The following is a 24,536-nucleotide window of genomic DNA, read 5'->3' as shown; positions in this document are numbered from 1 at the left end:
GCCCATTCTGTGCTGGAAACTTCTATGGATGGGATATGTCCAGACTTCCTGTCCACCAAAGCAACAGTTAACTCCAAATAGCTTCAACTTGAACAAGTCTTCAGAGGTGCATTCTTTTCTTTATTTAAAAAGGTTTTTTATTTGCAGGGTGTGTTTGATTATCGAATGAAATGCTGGCAAAAATGGCAAGATGCGCAAGCAACTCTGCAAAAGAAACGGGAAGCTGATGCCAAACTCCAGTATGCAAATAAACCAGACAAAATGCAGCAAGCTAAAGAAGAAATTAGAGAAGTGAGTACTTTTCTTTACCTAGATGTTTTGTTTTAAACTTTAAGATATCTTCAAAGCATGATAAGTAAAAACTTTATATTATTTGCATGACAAATCAAATGCCTATTTTGGCTTTTTGAAGCCAATAATCTGTAGTATATAATATTTTGTTAAAATTTGATAGTTCTCTTTATTTAATATGCCTGCACCTGAAAAACAGGCAGTCTTCTCTTAATTCATGGAATATAGGTGTCCCTAGCTAGGCCAGCATTTATTGCCCTAGGAGGTTGAGCTGTCTCCTTGAGCTATTGCAGACCTTTTGAGCAGGATGTAGGCATAAGTGTGTCCACAGTACTGATGGGGAGTTCCAGAATTTTGACCCAGTGACAGTGAAGGAGCAGTAATGTTCCAAGTCCAGATGGTGTGCAGCTTGAAATTTGCAGCTGGTAGTTGGATCTACTGTCCCTGTCCTCGTATGTGGTAGAAGCAAAAGCTGTTAAAGGAGCCTAGTTTCTTGTAGATGCTAGGCACTGCCATGATGGTGGTATCCATAAATATTTCATAGTACATGTTATGTTCAGTTGTTTTAAACTATCTACGTAATGCTGTCTTGCTCTGCATTTAACAAAGCTCCAATGGAGCAAATGTTGAAATTTAATTGCAGCATTTAGGTTTTTACTTTGCTTCTTGATTTGAGCCAGTACAGCTAGGAGCTCCAGAATCTGTAGTCAATTGTAGTATGTGAGTATATAATTGCTTTAAATACTATTAGCTTAGTCAACCCACAAGCACTTTTCCTCATGTGCACACTTTTCCCTGGAAGATGTATCTTAAGAAATGCAGCTGTTCAGTTTTAGGTTTCTGATTATGGCTGTCAATTAAGCTACCAAAATATAGGATCAAGACACGTGTTTTCTAAATTGTATTGGAAGCATGCACCACTTTAAAGTTAACGATCATTCAATTGATCTGCTTTACACTATATACTGCAGTGATCTGGATTTCAAAAACAAAATTAGGCTATTCAGCTCTCTGAACCTGCTCCATCATTCAACATAACTGATATTTCTCTTCTCCCCTGCTCTTCCAACCCTCCACCCCATGTTATCCTCCCACTGTTTTCCCCCTGTTGCATTCCCTTCATTTCTTTGAATATATTCAATGAAGTGGAAATCCCTACACAGGAGACCAAAAGTTCACCACCCCCTGTGAAGAAGTTTGCCAATGAGTCCTTGTTCTTGACTTTTTTTTTCTCTCCTCTCTGCACTGCCCCCCCCCCCCCAAAATCTTTGTTTACTTTGCACACCTATGGCAAGTATATCTTTTGGGTAAGAAGACCTAAACTCTACATATTACTTCAGATGTGATTCTCCCCTCAGACTTGCACAGTTTCCTTGCTTCTGTACTAAAACCTTGGAAAGAAGACCAGCATACCATTAGCTGTCCTAATTGCTAACAGCTGCATTCAGTGACTTGACATACAAGGACAATCTTGGCTTTTGTATAATCAAAGTTCCCAATCTATTTCCAATTAGGTAAACATGCCATTCAGTTGTTTCCTACTGAAGTGGACAACTTGTTATCCATGGTTTTCTGCATTTGCCTTACATTTGACCACTTGCTTAGCTGTTTTGTTATGATGTGGCGGTCAAACCCTCTGCTAATTAAAATTAACAGATTTAAAAAGACTTTCTGGGGTGTTAATGAGGGAACCTGATTTTTCACTGTTTATAGGGTTGGGGGAGGGGGGGGAATAAAACAATTTTCCTAATTTTGTTTAGTGTTCACTTAACTAATTCAAGCCCCCTTTTCTCACTAATCACTCTGACCCAACTCAAAAACAATGCTGCTCCAATAACAATTACTAAACATTTAATTAAGAGGAGATTGCGTGGACTTGAGATTATGCTGTCTTCCAAACCGGAGCTAGAATATTAATACCAATCCCAATGCTTTGGTTTTGCATGCTAACATCATTTATGTGGGGTTTTACCAAGAGCTTACTGCAAGTCCAAATACACCCCGACCACTGATGTACAAACTCATCTAATTCAGTTTATCAAACTTCCATTTGACTGTAATGTTAGTATGTTGAAGTGTCCTGTTATCATAACTCCTACATAGACTCCTGCATTTTTCCCTACTAATGTTAGGCTAATCAGCCTATAATTCCCTACTTACCTGGTCTATTTTTTTTTAAATGTTGGGGTTGTTTGCCACCACCAGTCAGCTAGGGCAGTCCTAGATTCTGCAGAAGTCTTGGCATGTGACAACCAGCATGTCCATTGTTTCCACAATCACTCACTCCTTGGTATTCTGATGTACGTGTTAATCATGGCAAGTAATGGTGTGCCTTTAAATGACAAAGTGAGCTCACTTTAACTTTTTCCACAGTTATTTTACAATATCAGCCATAAGATAATTTTAACTATCCAGTGGCCTTTTAAATTGCTCTTAAACCAATGTTTTAATCCATTTTAATCAGTGCTACATATACTTAAAGGTTGAAGTTGTCACTTTAGGTGTGATCAGTTAATTCCAATCTGCTACAGTACCTTGGTAGGAGAGTTTAGTTTGTTATTTGCATAATTATAAACTGGTTTGTGAAAGATAGTTAACCAAAAAAATTGATCTCAAAGTATTCTGTGGTGAAGTTGGAAGTGGAAAAAGAGATGCAGTTTTGCACGTGCAGCTGAGTTTCAGGTGTGACTAATCTGCCACTGAAGAATAATCAGATTTTTTTAATCATTGAAACTTGCAAATTTTCAATGTATACTAGTCACTTCTGTGTAGAAGAAATGTTAGTGTTTCTACAGGGCTGTGTGCACAGTTGCAGTTTTTAGGAGCCTTTCCATAACATTGTAGATATGTAGTTTTGGCATAACCGGCTTTAAGATATTCACAATCTTGAGCCAGTGAGTGGGGGGGGGGGGGGGGGGGGGGAAGAAATGAAATGTGGGCATAAGACCACAATAATTTTGGGGTGTAATTTGCTTTCATTTGAAATTCCCAAGTTTTTGACTTTTTTTTTTGATAGAATCACAATAGTACAGGACTAGGCCATTTGGGATGCAAGTGTTCTTCATTATCCTTCAATTTTAAGAGTATTCATGTAATAATAGCCTTTTTGAATGCTACTACTGAATGTCACTACTCTGGGAATTTGTATTCGGCATTCTTCATACTTGTTGCACTAAATTCCCATTGGAAACTTTCTTATCCTAAATTATTCATGATTTTAAATCTAACTGTAGTTTCACTTAAGACCATTCTGGTAAATTTTTAGGCTTTTGAAAGATCAAAATCAATGTCTTACCCAAAATGTGCCTCAATTCAATACTAGTTATGTAAGGCTTGAATTCATGTTTGATAGTCTATCCTGAACCTTTTTTTTTGTTTATCTATGTACCTAATGCAAAGGGATGCTCTTGTTGCACTTCCATTTTGATAGTGCAACCTAGACTGAATTAATCAGAAAACCCAGAGCTGTTACTTTGATTGCAGAATTTTAAACTTTTTGTATTGGCAACTTTGTTTTTGGCTCCTTGATCATTTGGCCTTGTTTTTAGATGCCTGTATCATTGTTCAGTCTTCATGGACAAGTCCTAACTCATAACTTGAGTACTAACCTTACTGTGAGATATAGTTAGCTTTTTGGAGATATGTAATGGTGTGTAACAAATCCTTGTAATTTGCTTTTGGCTAATGAGTTGCCTTGTATGTTGTTAAATCTAGTGAGCGTTTAAATCTAGGATGGGGTGCTTAAGCAGCAACAAATCTGCATTGAATGCTATCTTGTTTAAAAACACATGAGAACTTGGTGAATGCCAAATTTTATTTTATATTGATTGCTTAATGATCTGCATTGAACATTTGTTTTGAAAAGAACTACTCAGTTGTATAACATCCAAGGTAAGAACTGAGTTTTCAGGAAGGTATGAGTTGAGTGATTTTTATTTCAGTGGCTGTAAGAGTGCAAAATGAATTTTTTTTTTTTGTAACCTGTGTAATTTTTTTTTTTCTTGCTTCACAAGGAAATTGAGGAGGTAGGAAGCTTTTGAAGACCAGTTCAAGTTATTGCCATGTCTCTCAAACCCATTTCAATAGAAATGGACTTTAATTTTTAGTTAACTTGACTAAAGCCAGTTACTGAGTACTGATTTGGCACATTCTTAATTGTAGTTTTTCACTAATTCCTTACTGTATAATTGGTTTTGATTTATTTCAGTTTTTGTTTGTAGTCTCTCCTGAAGCCATTCAGCGTCTTGCCCAACACTTAGCTTTAATTATCAGTGTGAATGCTGGCTTGAAGATAGAAGGATAAATTACATTCCTGTCACTGTTCTCTTCTGTGCCCTGATTGAGACCAGAACAAGTCCAAACTAAACGTCTTGGACTTCACTGTCTGGCTCTGCTACTTGGGACAAACCTATGGAAATTTTAGGAGTATGTTGTTTTAGTACTGTTCTTGCTTCTGTAAAGGAAAGGTAAGTCTCATTCTTAGGATAGGGGTTTTGTATCCCCTACACGAGTGGAGTATATGCTGAAGTGCAGTCTGAAAAAGCTCACAACAACTTTGTCAGTATAAGTTTTTTTTTAACATTAGCGCAGTGAGTAGCACAAACTGAATTCTAAGATTCCAAGCTAAACTCTGACTCGAGCACAAAAATCACAATAGTGTGGGAGTGTGCATTGTCAAACATTTTAAAACCAAGAGTTGACTATTTGAGCCTTTGACACTACTCAGCCATTCAATATGATCATGGCTGATCCTTCATCGCTACACTGCATGTCTACTTTGTCTCCATACCCCTTGATGTCTTTAATATCTAAAATTGTATAAACATTGTAAATATACTGTGACCTGGCCTCCAACCTTCTGTGCTAGCAAATTCCACCAGTGAACCACTGTGAAGAAAAGCTTCCTCTTCTCAGGCCTAGATGGCCTCTCTGACTATACTCCTGCTTCCAGACTCCTCCTCAACCCCCTCACCCCAAAAGGGGAAACCATATTGCATCTAGTCTCTCCAGGCCAGTTTAAAAAAATATACATTTCAATTAGCTCTCTGGAGTCTAAGCTCTAGTAAATACAGGTCTAGTGAGCCAGTCTGTCGTCCTTGTCCTGCCTTTCCTTATCAGTGTAGTGAACCTTTGCACTCCCTGTACTGTATATCTTCCTGTTTGGTAACGACTAAAACTGTACACAAGTCAGGTCTTGCTGAGATCTTTTTTTATACTGTAGTTATACATCTACACTTCTGAACTCCCTTTCCTTTGGTAGTGGATGCAAATGATGTTTTCTTTCGGATGAAGTGTTGAACCAGATGCTTGCTCTCTGCCTGGATGGATGAAATTAACTCCTCCACTATTTTAATTTGAAGTTAACCCCTGTTTCCTTGGCGAGTAATTTATCCTTCAATATCCCATTGATTGTGGTTTCTTGTAATGAAATTGGCTTCTGTTAATTTTCAGAATTAAAATGCAATATTTCAAAAGTACTTTGCTGCAAAATGCTTTTGAGACATGGTTATGAAAAGTACTAATATAAATGCAAGTCTTTGAGTCAACTATTGTAGTGGTAGCAGATAAACTAGTTGAATTTCAGACTTTTCAAGCTAGATTATCTAATTCCAATCATACTTTAGGATTGTTTCATAGTATAAGTTAATAGTTTATTCGTGCAAGAGCCAGTGCCATACAATTAGAATACCCACAAATCAATCATGGGTCATGTGCTCAGGTCCATCCTCCAGATAAGAGAAATCATTATCATCAACTCCACATTAAATTTCTATAGCTGAATTATTTTCAATTATTTTTACTTAACTTTATCTGGCTTAGGAAATGCTTTATATAAATTATAGTCCTAGCAGGGAAATGAAGTGCATTCAACCCTTAACTTTCTGCCATTCAGTAAAATGGCTGCTTCACTGGTCTCAACTCGCTTTTTCAAGTCTGCTCAGCCCTCAACTCAAATTTTCAAGAATCTATCTGACACCAGTTTAATTTGTCACCTAACCTCAACGCTGTGGAGCAGAGAATTCCAGGCATTCACTATCCCCTGGGAGAAGAGATCCTTTTGCATTTGTTTCAGATTCAGGTTACTGTATGAGTGGTCAAAGTCCACCAGTTCAGGATTACTGTCTAGTGGAGACCTCTTAACATCTACCCTGTTAAATTCCCTTCGAAACTTGTACACTTCAATAAGATTACCTCTAATAACTGGTTAAAACTGATTAAGCCTTTCTTGATGAGTCAACTCTTTCATCCCAAGAATCAATCCAGTGAATTACTTTATTTTGAACAGCCTTCACTGCCAGTATACACCTTAAAGACATGGGGCCTCCCTGATAACTGTACAAATATAATCCATTATTTCTGACCTATCTTCTGCACACTAACCCATTATCGATACATGTTAATACATTTGCCCTGAGTATCATGAGTTCTTTATCTTGTGCAATCACCTTTTTGCACATTAAATGTTTTTGGTAATCCAAATACACCACATCTACTGGTTTCCCCTTCATCAACTCTGCTTGTTATATCTTAATTCTATTGCTTGTTTCCCCAACATGGTTCTCCTTTCACAAACCAGACTGGCTATTAAGCTTTTCATAGATATACTGCTGTTTCTTCCCTATTAAACACTAGCAATTTCCTCCACAGATGCGAAGTGAACTGGCCTGTGGTTTCCTGCTTTGTCCCCTACCTCCTTGAAAAGAGGTACCACACCAGCAGCTTTCCAATACACTGGAATTCTGTCCGAATCCAAGTTTTTGGAATATTTCAGCCAGTGCCTACACTACCTCCTTCAGCTGCTTCCTTTTTGTGCCTTGGGGGCAGGCCATTAAGTCTTGGTGGCTTTCTGCCTTCGTCCATTAGTTTACTACTAAAGACAAAGTTTAAAGAGGTTTCCTCCCATTAGTACCTTCTTTGAGATGTTATAGTGTTATCTGTTCTGAAGGTTAATTGGCTTGAATTATCAGCAATTTTCCTGTTTAATTCTCTAGTAGTATCCACCATGGGTCTCATGCTGACTTAGCTACTCTTAATAGACCTGTAGAAGCTCTTGCTGTTTTTGTTCGTTAGAAATGGACAGTCAATTGTCTGTCTGTCTTTTAGCTTTTCAATCCTCTTTCTTTAAAAATTGGCCAGCCACTAGATTTTTTTCTTTATTTTTAAATCTACCTGTTCAGAAATATTACATGCCGCTTGAACAAAGGCATTTTGCTTCCAGTAGATGTACTACCACTGTGCCACAAGAGCCATTGGTCAACCACTAAATTTTTGTTGCTTGCATTCCTTAGTTTTTGATTGGATGGTCTATTTGACAGCATTTGGTGGTAGCCAGCTGTTCATCCTCTTATGAGAGGTTTTTTTGACAGAATAAATTTTGAGCATTATGCAGTATCTGCTTAAGTGTTCACTGCTCATCCAGCTTTTTTTTCCTAATCTAATTTTCCAGTCTGCTTTTCTTCCTGAGATTTGTTCTTTAAACTGATACTTTTGAGACCAGAGTTGCTCTACCTCAAATTGAATTTGGAATCCCTCTTAAGAACAAGATCTCCTCTGTTCCTGGCTCGGTTCTGTGTACTGTTCATAAACTATCACAGATGTAATCTACAAATTAACTTCCATTTACTGTTGTGCACCTGATATTTTGTCCAGTGACGTGTAGTGCTGTAACACTCCTTCAATATTTCCAGACTTGTACTTAACCTACAGTGAGGGACCTCTTTGGAACCTCTGGATGACTCCTACCTGTGACTTCTTTCACTTTATGTTCTTTATTTCCACCCAAATTGATGCAACACATTGTATTACTACTAACCACTGCACTGATTCTCTCAACAAAAAATTACCTCACCACGTCTTTCATTTGCTTCTGGAAATGTCTAATATCCTTGAGTCCCCAGTTTTAGTGACTCCACAACCACATCTGATAGCTATCAAGACCTATTAGTTAACTTCTGTCTAGCCATCAACACTCCCTTGTTAAAAATGCTGCATGTGCTCAGAAAAGAGACTCCAGCACGGACTATCTTATTCTGATTATTCTTTGCATGCTGCACTGATTATTCACCTGTTCTTATTTCTCATTTCTTTTAATCTTGTCTTCAAACAAATCCCACTTACCTCTCCTCTAACTAGGGATGCAGACAGGCAAACTAATTGCACGGTTCACCAGGACAGCATGATTCAAATGAACTTGTCTAAATGGAACAGCTATCTTGTTCCCTGGTACTGGAGCCAGTGCCCCTAAATTGGAACCCATTCCTCTTCACTCAATCGTTTTGAGCCAAGTGTTAACCCCTCTAATCTTATTAACCCTATACCAATTTGCACATGGCTCAGGTAGTAATCTAGGTGTTACCTTTTGGCTCTGCTTATTTTGTCTCATGTTGTTAATCCCTCATTGTGCTAACTATAATTGTTACTATGTATGAATGAGGGCTTATGCTCAAAACATCGATTCTCCTGCTCCTCAGATGCTGTTAGACCTGCTGTGCTTTTCTAGCACCACACAGATTGACCCGTTTTCTTGTATTTGCAAGATTGGCAGATTGCCGTCAAACTCCATGTTTTTTAAATTTTGAATTAGCTGATGGTATTGCTGTGTCTTTAGCAGGTAGCAGTACGTTGAAGATGTAGTTTGAAATTGTAACACCCCCCACCCGACTTCCCTGGCCTAATTTCCTTTTTCTCGCACATACATTCTGAGCAGTGTTTAAGGATACGAGCCACTTTATGAAGTTGAGAATTTTTGGACCTTGAAACACAACTATCCATTAGTAGAAAAATCTTAGCTGGACCAGTGCAGTGCTTGAGTTGATGACCATTACTGATGCAATAATGGAAAATGCTCCACTATAAGTGGAGATGCAGTTAATAACTGCTGCAAATCACTTAACATCTTAGAGCTTGTTTTCTAGAGCTTTAAGTGGGAATCAGTTCAAGCTCTAATGAAGTGGAGAATATATGGTGCTTAAAACAATGTTTTCTAATCTTTAATCTGTGTGGATTTGTGGAAATCTGAGTTAGCTTCTCTTGGTATGCATATATGCCTACCTTCTAATAGCACCTTTCCAATTTCTGCTTTGCAGCAGCTTTCTTCCCAATTTTTGATCTCCACCTTTTTAACATGATAGAACTACTTTTGTTCTAGAAATCCAAACAGTAGGTTAAAATTTTATTGAATATTCTTAACTACAAAATGGAAAATTCTTAAGCTAGTTATGTAATCTCTGCAAAAGGATGTTTTGTAGATTTCTGCCTGACCAGTGTCTGCTCCTTTCAGCTGTACTGAATTGAAGGAGAATCAGTTAGCAAATAATTGGATCACTTAATGCAACTGTATTCTAAGTATAACTGAATATTATTGGTTGGTGCTGTTGTGGAGAGTCAGTTTCTATGTAGCTTAATAGTTTAATCATTTTTATAATACAGAAGTTGGATAACTTCAGTTAACACTATAGATAGTTGTTGGTGAGGACTGCAGCATCTGCAGTCCTCACTTTCTCCACAATAGATAGTTGTGTACATCATGGGCACATTATTTGGACCTGTCACCAGCGTATTTTCTCAGTCAAACCATTTTAAAACCTGAATACGCACTTGGTAGGAACTAGAAAATGTGATCAGAAATCTAGATCTTACCCTGAGCAGTTAATGTTTGTTGTTTTGACAAAGTCAACTAGGACAGTTGATATTTCCATTTTTATCCTAGCAGAGCCTGAAGATTAGTTTCTTCAGGTGTAGGTTCTATAATGCACCTTGAGCAAATTGCAGGATGTTTTTGAATAGTACAATTTTTTTTTGATCTCATTGAGTTGAATTTGGTTATCTACAATAGTTCAAAAGCATTAATTTTAAACACAGGTGCTCACTTTGACTTGTAGTTTCTTCCTGTATATTTTGTGCCTCCAATTAGATTTAGATATGGTACTACATTGTATAAATGAGCAAGAACTCATGTATATGACTATAGTAAGCAATTAATATTCTGCAGTTGAATTCAAATCACTTAACCTAATCTTCAGGCATTCTAAGTGCATAGTCAAGAGCTCCACAGTGTGGAATGAACTCCTAGTGGAAATGGATGCAGGTACAGATCTAACATTTAAAAGACACTTGGATATACTAAAATGTTTGGATATAGCCAAGCACAAGCTAGAGGGACTAGTTTTGTTTAGGATTATGGTGGCTTGGACTGAAGGGTCTGTTTCTGTACTGTATGACTCTTATAATAAGGCCAAATTGGGTTTAGTTCCAGTATGCCTGGCTAGCTTCTAAATCTGTGACCCAAATAACATGAGGGAGAGTGAAAAAATTGTAATTTGATAACTAGTTGGTAAAAACCATGTCTGCATTCTGTTTCCAACCATTCTGTTTCCCTGCCCCCTCTTTCAGTTTCCATATACTTTGCATGAGCTCAGTAGTTGCTCTTGACACTTTCTTTTTTTTTAACGGGTTGTAGAATTTTATACCACTTTCTCTTTCCTCTTGATTCCTTTCTCTTTTTTTTTAAACTTAGTTTCCCTACCATCCTAGTGTCTTAATGAGGGAGGCGACTGAAGTGCATATCAAAAGTGAGCCTTTGCATCACATCATGCCAAAAGATGGAGAAGCAGAAGTCTCTGGGTGTAAGAAAGCAAAATGGGAAGTAAAGGAAGGATGTGGCAAAATGTTTGTTTATATTTCTAATTGTAAAATGCTTCATAAGCTATTTTACTTGGTGCTTTTGGGGTAAAAATATCACTTCACTTGACTGTTGCGAATGAAATTTAGAGTTGGCATGGTGGAATCACTTTTTGAAAACCACTTTTAAAATTTGCTTGTATGGAGTCCTGAATAAAGCAAATTACACTTGATCTTTGATTTTTCAAAAAAGCTTGTAATGATTGACAATTTTCTTTGACCATTAACTAAACATTACTTGTCAATGGGGCAAGCTCAGCCAAATTGTAGTTAAAGATAGTTTGATATTTCTAAGCTTTTAGATTTATATATTTTAACAAGTTATTTTATGGTACCTTGTTTTGTTAGAAAAATGTCTTTAGGAGCATCTACAGTTTGGTTCGTAGCTTGATGGGTGGACTAAGGGACTGGCTGCTTCTAGTTGGATGTTAATTTTATTGTACCTTTCAATATAGTTTAAGTATATTTATGGATTCTGGTATTTGAGTAAATGTGAACATAGAATTCAAAACACAAATCAATCTGTCATGATCTTACTGAATATTGGAGCTCACTTGAGTCATGGCCTACTCTGCTTTTGTTCATAATAAATGCAGGGCTGCAAAACTGACAGGTGACTGGAATTTAAATATACTTTTTTCATGTCTGCTTGAGGTCAGTGGATTTCATTTAGATGGTAGACTTGCATGGTGTAGCAATTGTTGAGATGATACTAAAGTGATACTTTTGTTTCACCTAGCATAGACCTGATGCTGTCCATGATCAGTGTGCACACTGCAATGCTTTACTGTTTTTAGAAGTCAAAAATAACCTCTGGTTACTACATAGATCATTCATTGTGTCAAGTCCATGTGGCTCTCAATCAAGCTAGGTTTTGCCAAAACATGCACACATTTTCCTTCAAGTATGTCTTTTGAGAACAGTGAATTTGCCACTATCCTCATTTGTCAAGCAACATTCCACATGACCTTTTTTTAAGGTCCATTTGTTCCTGTATGCTTAATTTACATTGCCATTTCATTCTTCTGGCTAAAATGTCAGTTGGTATTGAAATGTATTGCAAATGTCAGCCTGTTCCACTAGCCTTTGTGTATCAAAGTTTGTCCCTTTATTTTCCTCTTGAGTTAGATTTAAGAAATGTAATAGCCCCTTGACACTCAGCAAGTCAGTTACTTAATTTTACAGGTGAAAATGAGTACTGTAGATGCTGGGGATTAGTCAGGACTGTGGTGCTAGAAAAGCACAGCAAGTCAGGCAGCATCAGTGGAGCAGGAAAATCGATCCTTGATAATAGGCTTTTGCCCGAAACACCGAAATTTTTTTTTTCCTGCTCAGGGGCTGCCTGACCTGTGCTTTCCAGCAACACACTCTCTTGACACTTGATATTTATGACAACCTATGATGTCTGAACAGACCAAGAGAAAGTGTGCTCCCAGCAGTCCAGGAATGGGGTGCCATTTAGTTCACTTGGTTTGCAACGCAGTATGATGCCAATGGTATGGGTTCAACTCCAATCACTGGTTCAGGTTACATGAAGGACTACTTTCTCAACCTTTCCCCTTGTCTGAGGAATGGCTACCCTTGGGTTAAATCACCGCCAAGCAGCTCTATAGTCTAAAGATTATGGTGACTCTCAAGATAGTAACACTGTTCTATCCTACAGTTGATTTAGCATCTTGAGCTATTCTTTTTGTTGTCCCACCTTTAATCATTTTCAATTTTGGCAAACCTGTTTTATGTGGCACTGTATCAAACAGCTTTGGAAATTTGTGTCAGTCAATTGCCTCAAGATGTGGATTTTAACAAACACTGTTTTTCCTCCATTCTCTTGCTTTCAAATGTTAATTTGAAGACCTTCCTACAACTAGTCTACAGTTTCTAGATTTAATGCCTTGTTTTTAAATGAAGTTTCATATTTGATTCTAGAGTTATCTAGTCAGATGAATTGGAAGACTTGCTAATCTTTGCATTTTCTACCCTTGTTGATGAGATACGTACATACAAACTACTTTAGCCCCTCTGATCCCTAGTGTGTACCCCTTTTACTTCCCTAGCTTGCTCTCTTTCCCTCTTTCTTTTTCTCCAGTGTGTTCCCTGCCCACAATGTTGCTGTTGGTCTGGAGGTATATATCCATACTTTTATCTTCATTTTGTAAGATGCTGTTACAGGTTAAGCTAGCATTCATTGGCTGTCCCAAGAAGATGGTGAGGTGCTATTTGAGCCATTACAGTTCTGGGGGTGAAGCAACAATGCTGTTAGGGAGGTATATCCAGGACCCAGTGAACAAAGGAACAGGTGATGTAGTTCGAGACCTATAGATGCTCCATGCATCTGCTGCTCTCATCTTTCCACACAGTAGAGATTGCAAGTTGAAAGGTGCTGATGAAGGAGCCTTGGTGAGTAGTTGCAGTACATCATGTAGGTTTTGATGTATTGGCGGGTTCCATTTGAAGCAAGCTTTTTTGTCTTTCGTTTTATATGATCAAGACTGCACACGTCCAAAAAAAGTAGATTGCATTCCTCATATTTCTTCTCTCTCTTCTATATGATTAGACAGGCTTTGAGAAGTCTAATGTTACTCGCCCAGATTATTCCCAGGCTCTGAGATGGTTTGCAGCTTTAGCATTTGTCTGGTCCAGTTCAGTTTCTGAATACTGGTAATCCCCCTGGGGTGTTAGTGGGGGATTCTGTGGTAACAATGTAATTGATTGTCAGCCCAAGTTTGAATATTGTCCAGTTATTGCTACATTTGGACACCAAATAGTTTCTGTATCTGAGGAGTGGCAACCTGGTGCTGAACATTTGTAACCATCAGCAAACATCTCTACTTCTCCCTTTTTTAAATTTAAGGGACAGTAATTGAAGCAGCAAAAAAACAGTTGGCCTTATGACACTACCCTGAGGAACTCCTGTGGTGACCTCCAGCTAAACTGATGGATTCCAACCAGTAGAGTGGGAATTGTTGTTCTAATGGCTTGAGTTTTTCTCGGGTTGCTTGATGATGCACTTTGCTAAACGCTGTCTTCATATCAAGTGTAGTCACCCTCCCTGCTGGAATTTGGCTCTTGGTTTGCATTTGGACCAAGGCTATAATGAGGGCAGGAAATAAGCAGGATTTGGCAGAACCTAATGCTGAATATCAGTTCACTTATTGCTGAGTATGTGCTGCTTAATAGCACAATCTGAGATCTTGTCACTTTGTTCATTGAGGTAGACCAGGGTATTAATTGGCTTGTATGGATTTCTGCTGTTTGTGGACTGTAACTAACTGGGCAACTGTCTCCAGTGTTGTGTACTGAAGCACATTGGTTGAAGGTCTGGAGTAAAAGTCTTCAACAGTGCTATTGTGAAATTGCAAAAAAGCAATGACCCTGAGGCACTATCCAGTGCCATCACCTTTCCCTATCACATGGAGTAGATTCATGGACAGATTAATTATCTCCAGGACATTAGTGAACCAGATGGATTGTTATGACAAGAGCTTAATGCTCTAATTTACTGTCATCAGCATTCAACTCAAGTGGTTTGAATTCCTCCATCTGCTGTGGGATTTGGACACATGATTCCCAGTGTATTATTTGAGCTTTTGAATTTCATTGGTCTGTAACATTATCAATATAACACCAACTCCTCAGTCTTTTAGGGTCACGTGAATAAACATTTTTGGATGCCCTTTTGTTAACTGCTGCTTCATTCTTCAACTCTTGCCTTCTGTAATACTATATCCACTTAGTTATTTTGATTTCAACGAAAGGGATGGAATGGTGGCTCACTGCTGCCCCTCAGCATGGGGGACCTGGGATTGATTCTGTCCTCTGGCTGTGGAATTTGCACATTTTCCCTGTTTGTGGGCTTGCTCTAGTTTCCTCAGTCCAGACATGTGCAGGTTAGATGGAGTGGCCATGCTAAATTGTCCATTGTTCACAGGGATGTGCAGGCTATGTGGATTAGCCCTGGAAATGCTGCTAAAATTTAGGGTAGGTGGTGGTTCTGGATGGGATGTTCTTCACTGGGTTGGTGTGAACTGAATGGCCTGCTTCAACAGCAAAGGGATTTGATGAAAATTTGTGAACTGTTGTACAGGAAGCACCGATATCAATAGTCACTTGGATGATCTAGTGTGTTCTAAGTTGACTGGTCAAAGTTTGTAGCCAGCACCTGATCCTGTTACCTCCCGGGTTTTTCTTCTTTCATTTTCCCTTTTTATTTCTAATTTTGTCAGTTTTTTTTTGGAATTCCTTTTATCTAATCAATGTTCCACCTATAAATTGAGTAGAAGTTAGTTTTGCAACTAGATTTCATGTGGTATAGTTAATTTGGTTTTTGAAAGACTTGTTCATCTTTCAAAGTAATAGCTGTCCTACGGCTAGTGTACTGTCAACTTTTTTGTTTCTAACTCTATTTTGGTAATTAAGAAATCTGTCTGGTTTGTTCTGTTTGCACAAATTTGTAACTTTAGTCTCCTTTTAAGAATTCAACTAAATTTAAGGGTTCCTATAATTTAGTACTCATGTAAAATTTCAAGTTTTGTTAATTGGCTGTTTAGCACTAAAAGTCACTGTTTGGAGAATTACATTTTTGCCCAAGACTTTGCCATGAGTTACTGAAACATTCTAAATGTGTGTAACTGATTTCGTTCTTCAGTGGGAGGCAAGAGTGCAACAAGGAGAGAGGGACTTTGAACAGATCTCAAAAACCATTCGCAAGGAAGTTGGTAGATTTGAGGTATGTGAAATGGTCCAGCATACTTAGTAAATTTACTACTATCTGAAATATCCTTAAGCCATTCTTTTGATTTGCCACCTTTTTTCTTTGCAGAAAGAAAGAGTAAAGGACTTCAAAACTGTTATAATTAAGTACCTTGAATCTTTAGTGCAAACTCAGCAACAGGTATGGTTTTTAAACATTTTATTATTTTGAGGCTGACCAGTCATGTTGCAATTATGGAATTGACTGTTTTTGCTAAAAGGAAAATGTTAGCTTTTACTGTAACACTCCCTGAATGCCAATGCCCTTGAGCTTCTGTTCAAGGTTAGAAAGTACTGACCTATGAAATCATCTAGATTGTCACACTAAACATGACTTGAGTGAAAATAAAGTTTTTTTTTGGTGGCATGCTATACTCATGGGAGGTCAGGATAGTTGACCTAATTCTAGGGTAATGTATACAGAATGCCAGGTAATGGTTTTGAACTTAGTTTTATAAAGCTACTTTATTTTCTTGATTCATTCTCTGCTCAACTTGAAGACTTGAACATTATCAAGCATAATTGTGATATAACCCCATCAGTGACAGTAACGTGAATGGAATCTTGGGAAACCAGGACATAATTTTTTCCTTAGTGTTTCATAACCTCTTCTCCTAGTTTTTTACTCTTGTCAATGAAAATAGCTTCAATGACCAAATCTCTGATGCAACTTTATTTAATTTGCAAGAAAGCTGTATCTGAACAGAATATAGCACATTGTGAGCAATGCACTATCAAATCTTTACCACTTTTCCCAAAGAGTCATTTAAATTTTGGGCATGTGAATTGACAGTCAAGTTTCCGATTCCAATTTTCTTTGTTTCTTTTTAAAAAAAAACCTTATAGCAGTGATCGCTTGACTTAGCTGCTTTGTGATCTTTTTAAAAATTCTTTGTTTTCTTCCAATTATGTTTTATCATAAGAATAATCTCTTGGAATTATTTTTCAGTTAATAAAATACTGGGAGGCTTTTCTGCCTGAAGCAAAAGCAATAGCATGAAATCCTGATGTGAAGAAATGTGGCCTGTCTCTTGTTTACAACTGGTTCCATACTAAGCACTGACTACAGAATTCCAATTTAATAACCACTATTTTAAAGTTGTAATACTGCATTACAGAAGTGGTTTAATAGATTATTTAATTCTGTTGCATTGTTAACCAGCTGCATGGCCTGATTCAGTCATAATGAACTGAACTGTGGAATGATATTCTGCAGTAGTTGCTGAATTGAACACTACTGTACATCTTAAAGAATTTGCAGAGAAATACATTGCCAGTGCTGGAACTCTGACTTTGCTGTGAATGATACTTGTGTTTCATTCTTGAAGATCTATTGCAGAATTTTCATAATTGTAAATTGTGAAAGCATAAATCAGCATTCCTGTATAGAAATCATGAATTTTGTGATCTTTGTTACTACAATAAAGGAATATACTTAATGCACTAGAATGCTATTGGTGTGTTTAATACCTAGGACCTTAACATGGTACATATTTGGTCATGGGATGTTACCCATCCCCTAATTCACCTTGAAGGTGATTGAGAGATTCTCCAACTATCACAGTCCATGTGTACATAACATCCACAATAGGATAGGGAGTTTGAGTCATTGAGCTAGCAACAATGAATAAAATGATCTATCCTAATTTGGAACTATATCTCTGGAGAGAACTTTGCAAGAGATGGTGCTGTGCACCAGCTGTCCTTTGTTGTTCTTGGAGATTGTGTAGTCTGGAGGAATCATACTGATTTGCTTCAGTTCCATTTTCAGTGTTTAGTGCCACTGTTAATGGTGGAACAAATCCATCTTTATAGTGTTTGAAACAGACTCTATTCAACCAAATCAGTGTGGAATATTATCATACCTGTAGTTGTGTGGACAGGCTTTGAGCTGAAAACCCAGTCTCTAACCTATACTAGCTGCAGCATTTGTGATTGGTCCAGTTGGGCTTCCCATCAACTACCCCCATGGGGAGCATAAGCGAGAAAATTAATAATGTTGAAAACTAAGTGGAGGTAGTTGGACTTTAGTGATCTGTACTACTTAAAATATTTCTGGCCACTTGACAGCCCAAGCCTGAATGTCATCCAGGTTTCAATGCTGCAAGCATAGTCTGCCAATCCTAAATGAAACCGTTATAAACACTTCATAAGACATAGGAGTGGAAGTAAGGTCATTCGGCCCATCGAGTCCACTCCGCCATTCAATCATGGCTGATGCACATTTCAGCTCCACTTACCAGCGTTCTCCCCGTAGTCCTTAATTCCTCTAGACAACAAGAATCTATCAATCTCGGCCTTGAAGACATTTAGCGTCCCGGCTTCCACTGCACTCCGTGGCAATGAATTCCACAGGCCCACCACTCTCTGGCTGAAGAAATGTCTCCGCATTTCTGTTCTGAAATGACCCCCTCTAATTCTAAGGCTGTGTCCACGGGTCCTAGTCTCCTCGTTTAACGGAAACAATTTCCTAGCATCCACCTTTTCCAAGCCATGTATTATTTTGTACGTCTCTAAGTCTCCCCTTAATCTTCTAAACTCCAACGAATACAATCCCAGTATCCTCAGCCGTTCCTCATATATTAGACCTGTCATTCCAGGGATCATCCGTGTGAATCTCCGCTGGACACGTTCCAGTGCCAGTATGTCCTTCCTGAGGTGTGGGGACCAAACCTGGACACAGTACTCCAAATGGGGCCTAACCAGAGCTTTATAAAGTCTTAGTAGTACATCTCTGCTTTTATATTCCAACCCTCTTGAGATAAGAGACAACATTGCATTCGCTTTCTTAATCACGGACTCAACCTGCATGTTTACCTTTAGAGAATCCTCGACTAGCACTCCCAGATCCCTTTGTGCTTTGGCTTTATAATTTCCTCACCATTTAGAAAGTAGTCTATGCTTTTATTCTTTTTGCCAAAGTGCAAGACCTCGCACTTGCTCACGTTAAATTCCATCAGCCATTTCCTGGACCACTCTCCCAACCAGTCGAGATCCTTCTGTAGCCTCCCCACTTCCTCAGTACTACCTGCTTGTCCACCTAACTTCGTATCATCAGCAAACTTCGCTAGAATGCCCCCGGTTCCCTCATCCAAATCATTAATATATAATGCGAACAGCTGTGGCCCCAGCACCGAACCCTGCGGGACACCGCTCTTCACCGGCTGCCATTCTGAAAAAGAACCTTTTATCCCAACTCTCTGCCTTCTGTTAGACAGCCAATCCTCAATCCATCCCAGCAGCTCACCTCGAACACCATGGGCCCTCACCTTGCTCAGCAGCCTCCCGTGTGGCACCTTATCAAAGGCCTTTTGAAAGTCTAGATAGACCACATCCACTGGGTTTCCCTGGTCTAACCTACTTGTTACCTCTTCAAAAAATTCCAACATGTTTGTCAGGCATGTCCTCCCTTTACTAAATCCATGTTGACTTATTCTAATCAGACTCTGCTCTTCCAAGAATTTAGAAACCTCATCCTTAATGATGGATTCTAGAATTTTACCAACAACCGAGGTTAAGCTGATTGGCCTATAATTTTCTATCTTTTGCCTTGATCCTTTCTTGAACAAGGGGGTTACAACAGCCATCTTCCAATCATCCGGGACCTTTCCTGACTCCAGTGATTCTTGAAAGATCTCAACCAATGCCTCTGCTATTTCCTTAGCCACCTCTCTCAGAACTCTAGGGTGTATCCCATCGGGGCCAGGAGATTTATCAATTTTAAGATTTTTTAACTTTTCTAGCACTCTCTTTTGTAATGGCAACCATACTCAACTCAGCCCCGTGACCCCCTTTAATTTTTGGGATATTGCTCATGTCTTCCACTGTGAAAACTGACGCAAAGTACTTGTCAAGTTCTCCTGCTATTTCCTTATCTCCCATCACTAGGCTTCCTGTATCAGTTTGAAGTGGCCCAATGTCTACTTTTGCCTGTCGTTTGTTTCTTATGTACTGAAAGAAACTTTTACTATTATTTCTAATATTACTGGCTAGCCTACCTTCATATTTGATCCTCTCATTTCTTATTACACTCTTTGTTATCCTCTGTTTGCATTTGTATCCTTCCCAATCTTCTGATTTCCCACTGTTCTTAGCCACTTTATAGGATCTCTCTTTTTCTTTAATACATTTCCTGACTTCCTTTGTCAGTCAAGGTTGTCTAATCCCTCCCCGGTTAATCTTTCTTTTCTTGGGAATGAACCTCTGTACAGTGTCCTCAATTATACCTACAAACTCCTGCCATTTTTGCTCTACTGTCTTCCCGGTTAGCCTCTGCTTCCAGTCTATTTTAGTCAATTCCTCTCTCATGCCCTCATAATTACCTTTATTCAACTGTAACACCATTACATCCGATTTTGCCTTCTCCCTTTCAAACTCCAGACTGAACTCTACCATATTATGGTCGCTACTTCCTAAGGGTTCCCTTACTTTAAGATCTTTTATAGAGTCTGGTTCATTGCAAAGCACTAGGTCCAGAATAGCCTGCTCTCTTGTGGGCTCCATGACAAGCTGTTCCAAAAAGCCATCCTGTAAGCATTCCATGAATTCCCTTTCTTTAGATCCACTAGCAACATTATTTACCCAGTCCACCTGCATATTGAAGTCTCCCATGATCAATGTAACCTTGCCTTTCTGACATGCCTTCTCTCTATTTCCCGGTACATGTTGCGTCCCTGGTCCTGACCACTGTTAGGAGGTCTATACACAACTCCAATTATGTTTTTTTTTGCCTCTGTGGTTCCTCAATTCCACCCACACAGACTCCACATCATCCGACGCTATGTCATTCAATACCATAGATTTAATTTTGTTCTTAACAAGGCAACCCCACCCCCTCTGCCCACCTCTGTCTTTTCGATAAGTTGAAAAACCATGGAGGTTTAACTGCCAGTCCTGACCCCCCTGTAACCAAGTCTCTGTGATGCCTACTACATCATAATCATTCACTATTATCTGTGCCATAAGTTCATCGGCTTTGTTATGAATGCTACGAGCATTCAGGTAAAGTGCCTTAATGCTAACTTCCTTATCATTAGAGATGTTGGAAGTCATATGTCCTAAGTTATCCTTGCTTTTTACTGTATTCTCAGTCTGCCTCAATTTTAAATCTGCCTGGAAATATGCTATCCTGCTGCTTATCTTGCCATTTACCTCCATACTCCCTGTCGCTTTCATTCCCCCCCCCCCCCCCACAACTCCAGAAGTTTAAAGTCCTACTGACCACCCTATTTATCCTCTTCGCTAGAACATTGGTACCTGATCGGTTCAGGTGGAGACTGTCCCAACGGTATAGATCCCCCCTGTTCCAAAACTGATGCCAATGCCCCATGAAGTGGAATCCCTCTTTCCCACACCAATCCAGGTGATATAATATTTATGCATGAGTTCCTTTAGAGCAGTGCATTATATGGACACAGAGCATGACTAATATGTTACTGAACCCCATTTTTCTGCCTTTTCCAATTTTTAAATCTTTCAATCCCTTTTACTAATCAAGAATTTATCAATCTTAAATTCACTCAGTGGCTTAACTTCTACAACCTTCAGTGAAGAAGTCCACAGATCAGCATCCCAGCTGAAGATATTCCTCATCTATGTTCTAAAGGGTCATCCCTTCACTTTGAGCTTGCACCGTTGGGTCCTAGTGTCTCCTATGAGTGAGCTATGTGGCCCATAGAAAATAGGAGTAGGCTGCTTGGTGCGTCAAGCCCCCTCTGCTGTTCAATAGGATTGTGGCTGATCCAACATTCCTCAACCCACTTTCCTGCCATTTGTCTAAATCTTTATTCCCTTACTGATCAAGAATCTATCTCTGCCTTGACTATACACGAGGATTCTGCCCCAAGTGTTCTGGTAAGGAGTTCTAAAGAATGTTAATCCTCAGATGAAATTGCTCACTTCAGCGTAAGGGAGTGTCAGTTAAGACTGAGACTATGCCCTATGATCTTAGACTCTGACATGACTCACCCCACTAATACTACAATTCTATTTAAGGGAGGCAGAAAATAGTGAAACTATAGGCTGGCTAGCCTGACCTTAGTCACTGGCAAGATTTTGCACCTGTTATCATAGACCAGGTTGTGCAGTACCTAATATAGAATAGGGTGGAGTCAGCCCTATTTCATCAAGGGCAGGTCATGCTGCCAAATCTGTTGGAATTCTTTTGAGTAATGAGCAAGTTAGAAAAAGGCAAGCCAGTGGATGTAATCTGTTCAGGTGCTGTACAGGATGCTGCTGAATAAGATGAGGCCATGGTATTAGGGGCCCAATACTGGAATGAATGGAGGATTGGATGACTCTAAGCAGAGAGTAGGGATAAAGGGGTCTTTTTCCAGGATGGTAGTGAGTGACTAGTGGAGTTCAGTTTTGGGACCATAACTCTTTAACAGCATACATTTGCGATCTGGACAAAGGAGCTCCACATTGTTGGTAAGTTTGTAGATGGCAAAAAGAGGCACTAGTGTTGAGGGAATGGGGAGGTTGCAGAAGGATTTGAACATGTTAGGCAAGTGGGCAAATAAATTGTATTCTATTTACCATGTGGAAAAGTGAATTTTAGGAAGAATAGAGAGTTTCTAAAGAAGGAAAGCATTTGTAAATCTAAGGTGCAAAGAGACATGAGTCCTAGTTTAGGATTCTCTGAACATTTAACATGCTGTATTTGCCTTCATAACTAGCAAATGAACCAATGTTGGTATTCATTTTGAGGTGGCTAGAAAGCATGTGTGTGTGTGTGTTTGTGTGTGTCCCAGAGGGAATGGTGGAGGCTGGTACATAGCCAATATCCCTCTAAACCCCTCCTAAGTGCTGCAAGTTGGACTAGATCCGTTTGGGATGTCTGATTGGTGTGGATGAGTTGGACCAAAGGGTCTGTTTCTGTGCAGTACATCTGACTCTATACTAAAGTTGTACAAAGCATCCGAAATACTGTAAGCAGTTTTCACCTCCATCTCAAAGGAAAGATGTGCTTTCATTGGAGGGAGTCCAGAAGAAGTTGACAAGAATGATCCTGGGGATGAAGGTCATTTTTTGGATGGTCATTGAGCACAGACCAGGAATAATGTGTGATCTGATTGATGCTTACAGGATACTGACAGACCTGGATAGAGTGGACATGGAGAAGACACTTCCATTAGGAGAGAACAGGACCTGGTGGTACAGCCTCCTAGTGAAGGGATGACTTTAGAACTCAGATGAGGAATTTCTACTGCCAGAGAATGATGTATCTGTAGAACTCATTGCCACAGAGGGCTATGGAGGCCAAGTCTTTAAGTGTATTTAAAACTGGATCAAATAAGGGGATCAAAGGTTGAGAGAAACCAGGACAACTGGGTCGTGAAAGGTATCAGTCGCCGTCAAATGGCAGAGCAGCCTTTATGGTCTGAATTCTGCAGCTTTCAGCCCAATGTCTTAAGGTCTAAATCTTACTCTGTCAAGCCCCTTATTCATTCATTCTAATCGCCTCGTTCTTTTAATCACTAGTGAGTAGAGCCTTAGCTAGTTTAATATCTTCTGATAAGATAATCTTGATAGACTAGGGATCATTTTTGTGAACCTTTTGAATTGTCTCCGATTAAATGATACATCCCACTTAAAGGGACCAAGCTGCTCGATGCTCCAGATGTGGTCACATTAGCATTGTCTAGTTGTGTGAGACTTCCCCCAACCTTATATGTCAACCCCCTTGAAGTAAAGGCCAGAATTATATTAGCCTTTCTGATTACCTGGTACATCATGATTTTGCTTTCTGTTTCACACACAAATACTCCCAAGTCCCTTTGTATTACAGATTTCAGTCTCTCTGTGCAACAAATAGTCTGTTCTTTTGTTCACCCTTCCAAAATGAACACAATTCACATTTGCCAACTTTTGTCCACCTACTTAACCTATCAATATCTCTAAACTGTATCATTGCAACCTGCCATTTCACACATTTTAGTATCATCTGTAAATTTAATTACATTCCGTTTCTATCTCAAAGTCATTATTTATTGTAAACAGTTGTGGTCTCAGCACTGATCCCTGTGGAACCCCACTAGTCATGGGTTACCAACCTGAAAGAAAACTCTTCACACCCCAATTGTTTCCTGCCCATGTGCCAATTCCCTTTCCATTCTAATATGCCATCACCATGAACTCTTAGACTTAAACTTTTGTGAGATACCTTGTTGAATGTCTTCTAGAAGTGTGTCCAGGGCTATGCAGGCTAGGTGGTTTAGCCATGGGAAATGCAGAGTTCCTGAGATGGTATGCTCTTTGGAGAGTCTGTGTGGAATCAATAGGCCAAATGGCCTGCTTCCACACTAGCGATTGTAAGTCCTACTTCCCCTCTTAGTCTGAGATTACTTTGAAAAACTTTAGTTAAACACCATTTCCCTTTCATGAAGCCATGCTGACCCTGATTGGATTGTGATATTCCAAATGATTTGCTGTTCCTTAATAATTGATTACAATTCTTTTCTAACAATAGACATTAGGCTAATTGGCTTATAATTACCTGTTTTTTGCTTCCGTTCCTCTTTGAATACAGGTGTCACTTAGAAGTTTTTGAATCATGTCCAGAATCCAACCATGTTTGGAAAATTACAACCAATGTATCCGCTATCACTTTTAGGATCTGAGCATGCAAGTCTCTTTTGTGAGGCACACAGCCTGAGGTATTCTAGTGTTCCCAGTTACTCAGCGTATTGTGGCTGAAAGGTCCTGGGCAGTAACCATTCCCCCTTGTGGCTGCAGTGCTTCCCCAAGTTTTAGTGTGTCCTTCAGCACGAAGTCCTGATCCTTGGAATGTGCCAGCCTGCAAAATGTGGTCAAGG

At 39.1% G+C, this 24,536-nt stretch overlaps 1 protein-coding gene across 1 annotated transcript in view; it reads left to right on the top strand.

Moving 5' to 3' along the window:
* snx2 (sorting nexin 2) overlaps window positions 1–17,163 on the top strand; it is a 55,737-nt gene extending 38,574 nt beyond the window's left edge. Inside the window, exons 12-15 of the mRNA XM_043711701.2 lie at window positions 148–291; window positions 15,617–15,697; window positions 15,791–15,862; window positions 16,670–17,163. Coding sequence (XP_043567636.1) covers window positions 148–291; window positions 15,617–15,697; window positions 15,791–15,862; window positions 16,670–16,720 — 348 coding nt within the window. The 3' untranslated portion in view covers window positions 16,721–17,163. The remainder of the gene's footprint in view (window positions 1–147; window positions 292–15,616; window positions 15,698–15,790; window positions 15,863–16,669) is intronic.
* Window positions 17,164–24,536: the final 7,373 nt, after the last annotated feature.

This window comes from Chiloscyllium plagiosum, unplaced genomic scaffold (genome assembly GCF_037043375.1).
Source record: "Chiloscyllium plagiosum isolate Xiang-an unplaced genomic scaffold, Cpla_swu_hap1 HiC_scaffold_2, whole genome shotgun sequence".
NCBI lineage: Eukaryota > Metazoa > Chordata > Chondrichthyes > Orectolobiformes > Hemiscylliidae > Chiloscyllium > Chiloscyllium plagiosum.
Note: the sequence above shows the minus strand (reverse complement) of the source record. Positions and strands in the feature narration are given on the sequence as shown.